Here is an 11,271-nt window from a genome sequence, read left to right on the forward strand (position 1 = left end):
GCCTGTGCGGTATAAACGCGTTTTGCTTTTAGTTCTGATGTCAAAAAACCAAATAATATAATTATGTCCTTTATATAAATTATGGCCTTTAAGTTGATGAGGCTGTCAAACGTTTTATTAACCAGAAACAAATATAGTTTGCGCTGTAGTGTATTAAAATATCAATTAATAATATAATAATGCTACGATATATTCTAGGTAACCTAAAGCTAATAGTCATGATGTCACTAAAGATGCTCCAGTGGAGACGGAAAGACAACCGACCTTGTTACGGCGCGTGCTGCCAGCAGCTCGCGGATTCCGGTAGATCACGGCTAGCGCCATCTGTGTGCGCGTGAGTGGCGACGAGAAGGAAGGGTAGCGCGAACGTGAGTGAGGGACGGAGTTGCTTTAGTTTATTCACTTCGGCGAGGCTCGCGCGGCGCCGCACGGCATTTACTGGTATGGATTTGTAATCTCTGTCTCGAGAGGGTCCGTTCACATGGGATTTTGTTGTGTCACGGTCTCGTAAAACAAAGGCTCGCGCCATGCAGCATGCACAGTGTTTCTGTAGCTAAGCGCAGATGGCCGAGCTGCAGGCGTCCGGGACGGTAACGGGACCCTTTCACGAGCTGCCTTCACCGTCTCAGCACGCGGTAGAGATAACGGCGCGGAACAAGACGGATGCTGCTCTCGCGCTGCCCGGCGCGGGGACGCACCTGGACGCGTCGGCCGCCACCCCGGCCGGTAGTGCCCCGGGGTTCGGGCCCGAGGGGACGTGTTCTACCGGCAGCCCCGCACTCGGCAGCCGGAGCCGCGACAGCTCCGCGGAGAGGAGCCGGGCCGGCGGAAATGCCCCGTGCGGCATTATGAAGGTAAGTAACGCTCGTCTAGCGCCACTTTGTTCTCGTCCGCGCGGGAGGTGCCTTTGAAGGTTGACGGGCGCGCAGGCTGCACGCTGTCCCCGCGCGGAAGACAAACTGAGTTGTCGCATCGTGGCTACAGCGCAGTGCACGATCTGCGTCGGCGGACTTTTTATACGGCTCGCGCAAACGCTGCACGAGTTTATATAAGTAACGACGCGCGATGCCTTCAAGGCCCGATTACTGCAGTCCGTTCGTCCGAAACACGAGCCTCCGCGTAGGAGACGCAGGGAACGCTCGCGGATGTCTGGCTGGGTTAGCTCGCATGTGTATTAGATGCTGTAGCGTAGTTGGTCGGGCAAGTCATTGATTAGGATCAATAAATCAGTCATTGATCAACTAGCCCGGACTTAAAGTGTGACGCACAGGCACGTGTAACTGAGAAGGCCAGGGCTGGGTGTATTAATCACGCGCTATTACAACACGTGCAGCCATGCACACAGACATCAGACATGCAGGAAAATACGAACTGCCTTCTCTGTGATCCCCCCCGCCTCTGCTCAGCGCTCACACACACGCTCTCTCTCTCTCACACACACAGTCCAGGGTCACCCCCATCATCTAGACATGCATGTGAGAGAACACATCCAGACTGTGATTGGTTGTCATCTAGACTCCAGAGAAGCAGGTGGTTGTGGGTGGAAGGTCACTTGTAATCATGGTGTTGGATGAGAGCTGCTCTTGGACGAACATGACCCTAGGCTCCACCCCTGGTGTCTCTCCTCACCTCCTCCTGATGCCCTAGGCTCCGCCCCCTGGTGTCTCTCCTGACGCCCTAGTCTCCGCCTCCTGGTGTCTCTCCCATGTTGGTCCTGATTCTGGCTTATTCAGTTCAGCTGGGGTTGTGTGGGGAAGGGGTTGAGTGTGGGGCAGGGTCTTCAGGGTCGGGGGAGGGGTTGAGTGTGGGGCAGGGTCTTCAGGGTCTGTTCCTCTGGGCTACGCGGCTCCCTGTCTGGGCCGGTCAGACACGCACAGCCCTGCTCAGAACACGTCTGTGGTGGACAGACTCTAACCCTCCTGGAGACTGTATGAGTGTGTGCGTGCGTGCATGCGTGTGTGTGCGTGTCTGGTATGTGGTCTTGCTCAGGCAGGTTTTTCCTTCACAGACTGCAGCTGTTAAAATGGTCCCAAGCTGAACCTCGAGCTGCTCCACCCCCGAACCATGACCCTCCGCCCCCAAACCCTGACCCTGCATGCTTCTCTCTGAAGAACCCGCTTTATCTCTCATACAGGTCGCTGGTCAGTGCAGAGACCCAGCTGGCTTGACAGGTCACCAGACCTGCTATTTATCTCTTCTTCCCATCCAAGTGATTTTGGTCTCTGCAATGAGTTCATGGCTGAAATGGCAGTAAAATGCTAAATTTAGTGGCGGGACTGGAACCAGTGCAGCTCATCAGAGCAGGTTTGCAGTTAATCACTGGTATTGATCGCAGTATTGATCCGCCCCCCACCCCTGATCATTGGTAGTGATCTCCCCTGTCAGCCCTAATACACTGCCAATGACATCACCTAATACACTAATAGTCTAATACCATGATAATGTCATACTCTCTACTGTGTGATCATCAGATACAACTCAGCAGGTCAGAGACCCTCAGGGCAGTAAGTGTGACTCTCAGTAATTTGCACTTACAGAATTCCTCAGTTACAGTGATGCGGGTCCAAATGCGCAAGCTTGTCTCTCACCCCACAACAGACACTCATGACTGGGGTTTCATTCAGCTTTGTGGGTGTGTGTGTGTGTGTTTGTTTAATGATACAGAGGAACAGTCCAAAGACGTAGTCAGAACACAGGTAAGCGTATAATGCAGATGAGACTTCACGTTTGATAGGTTAGGCTGGGATTATATACGATGCTGATAAACTATCCACAGGTGTGGTCAGTAATCAACTGACTTGGCGCGAACTAAGGGTTTGTGGGAAGTGTAGTGCGGAGTCTAGTTGCGGAATGACACTTTGTGTTTCTGATTGCATACATTTCTAACTTCGTTTCTCTTTTTTGAGGTCCTGAGCGAACTCTTTGGTTTGATTTTCTTAACATTTTTGCATTTGAATTTGGGATTGCGTGATGGAGAACATTGCTGAGGTTTTCCACAGTCACTTCAGCTCTTTGTTTCGGGGAAATGTGTTTTACAGGAAGGAGTTAAGTGTGTGGAGCTATTAGTGCTGTCCTGGGCTCACCTGAGACGTTGGTTGAGTTTTTAGTGCTGTCCTGAACTCACCTGAGACGTTGGTTGAGTTTTTAGTGCTGTCCTGAACTCAGCTGAGACGTTGGTTGAGTTTTTAGTGCTGTCCTGAACTCACCTGAGACGTTGGTTGAGTTTTTAGTGCTGTCCTGAACTCACCTAAAACGTTGGTTGAGTTTTTAGTGTTGTCCTGAACTCACCTGAGACGTTGGTTGAGTTTGTACGTTTGGCTGGTTTTTGCCAGTTGTCATTAGTGAGCATTCTGCTCAGGTACATGGTAACATGGCTGTGGTCAGATAGGGGTGTGAGTGGCAGACTGTGAAGGCTCTCAGGCCCAGGTAACGTCAGGTCCAGGTCTGTGTGCTGTAGTCTCCCGTACTATTGCCCAGACTGAAGAAAGCTCCTCACAGACCCAGACATCCACCGCGCTGCAGTAGCTTCTACCCACGTGTGTTTACAGAGTTGTCACACTTTTCTTGGGGGAATAAGACTTTAAAGCGGTCGCCTTTAGTGCCAATAAAATCGTGTCGGTCTCCTGTTGTAGCGTTTAGGCCCCACAGATCATTTCATGGCCTTGTGTTTGGAAATGGTTAACTTTATGGTTCTAGATTTGGGAAAGTTTCTTCATTGAATGATGCAGAGGGATATATAAATTGCACTGATATATACATTGTGAGATGTTGTCAAGCAGCGCTCCGGAACCACCACACACTACATGTCCCAGAATCCTCCAGGGAGACCCTCATCCCCAGAGTGTTCACCCAGCACACCTGTGCTTCATTATGTCTCCTATTTATACACTTCTCACACGTTTCCTCATTGTGAAGAGTGACTCCTGTTTTCTGAGCATATAGAGAGCTCTATGTTTGCCTGCTATTTATCTGTGTATTCACCTTTTTCTGTATCTTGTGCTGCTATGAGTATTGCCTCTTTTCTACAAGTTTTGTCTCTATTTTATGATTATTGCCTTTATTCTATGAGTATTGCCTCTATTCTGTGTTCTGTGGTAGGTGTTTGGTGTTGGTGGGTGGTGGTACGGGGTGTGTTCTGTGGTAGGTGTTTCTCTCTCACTCTATCTGCATTCACTCTCACTCGCTCTCTCTCTCCCTCCCTCCATCTTTTAGGAAGTGGCTTTGGAATCCTGAAGCTCCCAGTCTCTTAGCCATGACACCCGATACTCTTAGAACCCTGTATCTGTGCATGTGTGTGTGCTACAGTACCAGGGAGCCTTTTGCCAGATCTGTAGATTTAGACTTCAATAAATTAAAATCTGGTGTGTGTGTGTGTGTGTGTATTTGCACAATGTTTCAACAGAAATCTACACTAACAGTTTAGCAGACTAGCATAACTACATAGTGGACTGCAGTACTGATGATAAGTGCTGATGAGGAGTGCTAATGAGTACTGATGAAGAGTACTGAAGTGTGTCCTGCACTCCTTTTGGCTTGTGTTTGTTCAGTGAGAACAGTGTTGGGGTTCTTACTCCACACACATTCCAACACACTCCAACACATTGTTAACGTTTTTAAAACTGCATTTGGATGTGTGTGTTCCGCTGGGACGTGTGTGTTTTCCACTGGGATGTGTGTGCTCAGATGGGACGTGTGTGTTTAGCTGCACCGTGTGTGTACCCCTGGGCTGTGTGTGTTCAGCTGGTTTGTGTGCAATACACGTTTCCTTTGTTCTGAGGGTGCTTGTTTCCTGCCTTTTGGTCACATGACCTAGAGAACAGGGTGTGGGGTTTGGAGAGGGAGACATCGGCTGTGTCTTGAAAAGAGAGCAAGAAAAAACAGGAAGTGAGAGTAGTATCGGCCCGCCAGGTCACACTACCAGCTGTGTGTGTGTGTATGTGTGTGTGAGAAAGCAAAGTATTTAGTATTTTGCATGTGTGTTTGTGTGTGTAATTCTGCGTGTTCTCCTGCATTTGTTTGTACCGGTTGTCAAATAAGGGTTAATAAAGGAGTTCCAGTCACTACCTGGTGGAGGGTCAGAGGTCATTCCCAGTGCACTGAGGCCTACAGCACTTCCAGATGTTCTAGGATCTGTACCTTCTGCTCTGATCACTACCTCAGTGAGTTGAGCCCAACAGAAAAACTGTTCCCAGATCCCCAGATAATTAGTGCACACACAGAGTGTACACACACACTGTGTTCATCTGCTATGTGGGTTCAGTCTCACTGGACCTTTCTTTGTAGACCATAGAATTTTATATTTTAAATGTCTGAGGTCATTTCTGTTTGAGACAAGGCTTGAAGTCCCAGCTGTGACTGATTTGATCAGTCTGATGAGATGTGGCTGTGGTGGGCCAGGACACACATGCACACACCTGTACAGACTGTTCATAAACAGGGTTGGGTGGTCTTTACACTGAGGATTTGCGCGGGGGGGTTTGTAGGGTTGTGTGTTTGTGTGTGGTGGCTGGGTACAGGTATGTTTGTCTTTCTGTTCATGGTGTTCTGTTCTGTTCTGTTTTCTCTAGTTAGGAGTGAGTTGTTAAATCATCAAAGGATCATCTGCATGCATACTCATGCACGCACACGCGCGCGCACACTCAGACACACACACACATTTTTTACATAATAGGTGATATTTTGTAGGCCTGCGAACAGAAGCAGATGAAACTACACAAGCCGCACAGAACTGGCCCTCTCCCTGCCTCTCGCTATCGGGGAGTTCCCCTCCTCTCACCTGAAATAACTGTAATTGCGGTAACAAGTGGGTTGTAGAAAGATGTCAGAGAGCGATGGAACACGTTAGTGGTGCTTCATACGTGTACTGTTCTCTCTCTCAGATGGAGGTAAAGAGGAGCGAGCGAGGGAGGGAGGGAGAGAGAGGAGTGCATCCACTATCTGGCAGGTCTACTGTGTTCCTTTTTGATGGAGACTGAGTCAGCCCTGCCTGTGTCTCACACACACACACTCACACACACACACACACACACACACACACACACACACACCAAACACAGAACTACCTAGACACAGAGGAATACAGATGCACCATCACACGTGTATACATACACACAAACACACACACACTCTCCATCCGTTCTGCGTGGGATGGTGGATGTAAGGAGGACTAGCAGGGTACGGAGTGATCACTGAGGAAAGTGTGTGAGAGACAAACAAAAAGGAGAGGAGGAGAAGATGAAAGACAAAAGAAGGATACCAGAGACGGCAGCTGGGGAAGAGCAGATTAGGCGCTCACTAATGTGGATGCTCATGACTATGTGCCTTCTGACAGCGTGTTACATCTGACGGTGTTGCCGAGCACCGCTGGACCTCCGGGAAACATCCCAGAGCATTTGAGACGCATGAGACATGCATGAGTTTGTGATAAAGGTGCTCTGCGCGTCTATCACGACTCCATATGTGCATGCTGTCCCTAGAAATCTGATCCTTTGATTTTGATGTTATGGTTTCTGTATCCTTGGAGTTTCCAACTATATCGTAAAATATTAAAAACGTTGCTCTTAGTAAACAGTGTTACACTCAAATGCGTTGTCCTTTCTGAGCTTTGGATTGAATGTGCAGGGTGTTACGTCATCTCCAGAGTGTTATGTCCTCTCCAGGTTGTTACATTACGTTATCTCCAGAGTGTTACGTTACGTGATCTCCAGGGTGTTACGCCATCTCCAGAGTGATAAATTATCTCCAGGGTGTCACCTTACGTAGTCTCCAGAGTGTTTTGTCGTGTCCAGGGTGTTACGTCATCTCCAGAGTGTTACGTGACGTCATCTCCAGGGTGTGACGTCATCTCCAGCACACTCTGGTGTGGCCTGCATCCTGTTCATGGTCTGCATCTTTCTCCAGAAAAGTGCAGTTTTTACAGTTTCCTGTGATCTGCAGTTGGGGTAGTGGTTTCTTGACGAGGCTGAGGTCAGAGGTCAAGAGGGTGAGCGACTCCATTTTAATATCCAATTCCCTGCAACTGCATCTTTGACTTTGGGCTATTTTCTACACAGAGAGGTAAACCTTCACCTTTGACCCTGAGTCTCTCTCACTGTGTCTCTCACTTGTTTGCCTTTAGTAGTTGAACAGATTCCCAGTTTGTGTCCCCGTTACAGGGACCAGTGATGCTCAATGGATCTGAGGGACATACCAGTGTAGATTCCATTCTAATCTACCCATGATCCCCGTTACCCCCACATTTACCAGTGTAAGAACTTTACCCATAATCCCATAAAGGTCTGATGATATTTCCTCTCCGGTGGGGGCTGCCTTCTCGTCTCAGAAGCTGGATATCTGCCCCCATCCCCCCGCCCTCTCCGATAAGACATTAAGAGCAGTGCTCCTTCTAAGATCCTCCAGCCGTATGCAGACACGGTGTGTCTGAGCTGGTGCTAATCTCAGCCCTGGTGAGGTTTAACCCTCTCACAGCTAGAGCTGCCTGCTCATCTCATCTCCGCTTATCAGAGTCCACAGGCTGGCAGGACTGTGAGCGGCTCCGTCCTCTGGCTGAAGGCCTGAAGCTCTGGTGAACATCAACACATCTGTCTCATGAATCATGAACCTTGTCTAACAAACCAGCTGTGTTTTCCCTTCCTCTCTGAGGAATGGAGACAAAAACCTTTTTTTCAGTATCTGTTTGTTCATTGTTACGGAGCAGAAGACTGCAGCAATGCTGAGCATCTCAGTGCAGAGTGTAGACACATTAAATTCAGTCAGAGGTGTGTGTGAGTGTGTGTGTGAGATCACAGTGAGACACAGAAAGTCTGAACAAGGACCAACATCAAGAGCTGAAAACAGGAAACCAAAAAAGTTGCAGTGAAATGGAACAACAGGCCTAGAGTTAGACAAAGTAAGCAGTGATGTGTGGCACACAGAAACACACACACACACACACATACACATATATACACACACATATATATACACCACATACATACACATATACACACATACACATATATACACACACATATATACACCACACACACACACATACACACACATATACACATTTCTCACAGACACACCAATATACACATAAAAAAAGCTCTATTTATAGCACGTTTCAAAACAAGGTTTATAGTGTTTTATAGAGTTAAAATGCAATGTAATAAATTAAGATATAAGTAGAGTATAAAATATAAAGCAAACAAAACACACAAAATAAAATGAGATACAATGACATCCTGTTAGTCACAGACTCACAGCCTGAGCTGGTAAGTCTTTAGTCTCCGAGATCACCAAGAGCCCTCAGGGCTGTGGGCAGGGAGTCTCAGCTCATGGAGTCTCACAGCTCAGAGTCGCAAAGCTCAGAGAGTCTCACAGCTTCTGAGTTATGTCTTGGTGGTGAAATATAAATAAGACATTTCCCTGACAAAGGGACCGACAGAGATGCATCTTGTATAATATGTTTACAGGACACCAAGCTGTCTGTGTCTTTTAATTGCAGTTGGGGCTGTTCTGAATCACCGCTGAGTTTGAGTCACAGATACACTGCAACCATTCGGACAAATCTATGGTTATTACATGAGCTGTGTGTGTGTACATCAGATCTGTGTGTGGGTTTGCTTGGTACAGTGCAGAAGGGGGTATGTGTTCTCTCTCAGGAGGGGTCTCCGGGTCATTGACTCGCTAATCTCCGGGTGGTTGACGGTCGCAAATCTCTGAGTCGGTGACTGTCACTAATCTCTGGGTTATATCTCTGACCACATGGCTGTTCTGATTGATTTGTTGTTCATGTACAGAGACACTGAACATGCTATAGTTGTACTTGTAGGAGATTTAGAAATGTCAGGCCTCCTGTGCTAATGTTTTATGCCAGATCAGTCTCCCATGACTCGGGATATGATGTCATCTCCCAAGGCCCTGGTCACTCAAACTGGGATGCCCTGCTCAGAATATGGACTGTGATATTCTGTCCTCAGTTAACCCCTGAACTACAGCGCATGAGAACTTCAGGGCACCAGCTAGAATACCTCAGTCATAAAACTGGTTTGATGGTGCATGACCTTATAAATACCACATACATACTACGACCTTTGTTATGAGGAAGTGCTTAAAAAGCAGAGCTGGATTTTTATACCACAAGTGTACGTGTACATAAGTGTCCAATAATAATAATAATAATAAGAATAATAATAATAATAATAATAATAATAATAATAATAATAATTAGTAGTAGTAGTAGTAGTAGTAGTAATCGTAGTAGTAGCAGTAATGTTTTCATGCTTAGATAGACCAAACTAACTATTTAATATTAATAATCCTTATGAAATCACAATGTTGTCAAAAGTATGTGGACACCATCACACGTATCAGAAGTTGTTGCACATCCCAAGACCACAGGCACAGGTGTAAAAGCACCACTCTTCTGTGAACAATATCCAGGTGTCAGAGGTCAGGTACTGATGCTGGACACTCAGCATTCCAGTTCATCCCAAAGGTGTCGAATGGGGTTGAGGTCAGAACTCTTGCGTTCAGTGGGGTTGAGTGTTCAGTGGGGTTGAGGTTATTGCTCTGTGTTCAGTGGGGTTGAGGATATTGATCGGTGAACAGTGGGGCTGAGTGTTCAGTGGGGTTGAGGTTATTGCTTGGCGTTCAGTGGGGTTGAGTGTTCAGTGGGGTTGAGCTTATTAATTGGTGTTCAGTGGGGTCAAGGTTATTGCTCGGTGTTCAGTGGGGTTGAGTGTTCAGCCGAGTTGAGGTTATTGCTTGGTGTTCAGTGGGGTTGAGGAGTTTCATGAGAGGGTCTACCTCAAACTGTTTCCACAGAGTTGGAAGCGAGTAATTGTTTAAAATGTGTTTGCGTGCTGTAACATTAACATTAACCTTCACTGGAACTAAGGGGCCCAAACCAACCTAACCCCTGAAAACTCGCCCAGACCACCACCCCCTATCCACACTTACACTCTCACTTCATCTCTCTTCATCCCTCCTCCTCCTCCTCCTCTGTTGGTGCACTAGGCCCTTCCTGGTATCTGTCAAACCCAGACTCATCAGTCAGACTGCCAGATAGAGAAAATTGATGTATCACTTCAGAGAATGCATTTCCAGAGTCTGGTGGGGGGCGGACTCCACGTTTCCGCTGTGCACCTCGTGAACAGTGAAGGATGATTTTTACACATTGCTGTGTGTTTGTGAGGTCATGTAGAGAGTTGAAACACTGACACTGTGCTACTGATGTGGTTGATTCCAAAGAGACAGGTATCACTGTAAAGAGGCAGGCATCACTGCGAAGTGACAGATTTCACTGTAAAGAGACATGTATCACAGTGAATGGACATATCACTATGAGGAGACAGGTATCACTGAGACATATCATTGTGAAGAGATAGGTATCACTGTAAAGAGACATGCATCACACTGAGTAGACATATATCACTATAAAGAGACAGGTATCACTGAAGAGACATATGACTATACAGAGACATATCACAGTGAGTAGATATATATCAGTATAAAGAGACTGGTATCACTGAGACATATCACTGTGAAGAGACAGGTATCACTGTAAAGAAACATGCATCACACTGAGTAGACATATATCACTATAAAGAGACTGGTATAACTGTGAAGAGAGATAGCACTTAGAGATAGATAGATAACTGTGAAGAGAGATATATACCACTGTAAAGAGACAGGTATCACTCTAAAGAGAGAGACATCACTATAAAGAGACATATCACTGTAAAGAGAAATAAATCACTTTAAGGAGACATCACTGTAAAGTGATGTAAAGACAGGTATCACAGTAGAAACATATATCACTGTAGGGACATCACTGTAAAGATACGGGTATACAGGTATCATTGTAAAGAAGACATATCACTGTAAAGAGACGTATCACTGTAAAGAGACAAACATCACTATAAAGAGGCATATGTCACTAAAGATACAGGTATCACTGTAAAGAGACAGGTATCACTGTAACTTCATTAGTGTTGTGCACTGACAGATGATGACATTTATCAGCCTATTAGTGAGGTTTTGAGCTGGGCAGTGTGATGAATGAACGCTATGTCATAGGATAATTCGAGAAAATGTGAATTTGCATTTTGCATTTTTTGTCAATATTCTGTTTGTATATGAGCACACATAAAAATCCATGTGTCATTTAAGGTAACATAAGGTAAACGGAAAGCTGTCTGTAAGCTAGTGTTCATCATTTGAATTGAATTAGCATAATAAATGTGGAAAATAAAGTACAGTAGTGCCCAGAGAGGTGATGAGTTA

General features: G+C 46.4%; 1 protein-coding gene across 3 annotated transcripts in view; it reads left to right on the top strand.

Moving 5' to 3' along the window:
* The first annotated feature begins 266 nt into the window (after positions 1–266).
* Positions 267–11,271, top strand: part of plcl5 (phospholipase C like 5) — a 32,261-nt gene continuing 21,256 nt past the window's right edge. For 2 of the 3 annotated variants that reach the window (XM_081711652.1, XM_027032037.3), the window contains exon 1: positions 267–854. In XM_081711652.1, the coding sequence (XP_081567778.1) occupies positions 564–854 (291 nt within the window). In that variant the 5' untranslated portion in view covers positions 267–563. The remainder of the gene's footprint in view (positions 855–11,271) is intronic. The other variant, XM_081711653.1, reaches the window with a different exon arrangement.

This window comes from Electrophorus electricus, chromosome 3 (assembly GCF_041902795.1).
Source record: "Electrophorus electricus isolate QZ-2024a chromosome 3, ASM4190279v1, whole genome shotgun sequence".
NCBI lineage: Eukaryota > Metazoa > Chordata > Actinopteri > Gymnotiformes > Gymnotidae > Electrophorus > Electrophorus electricus.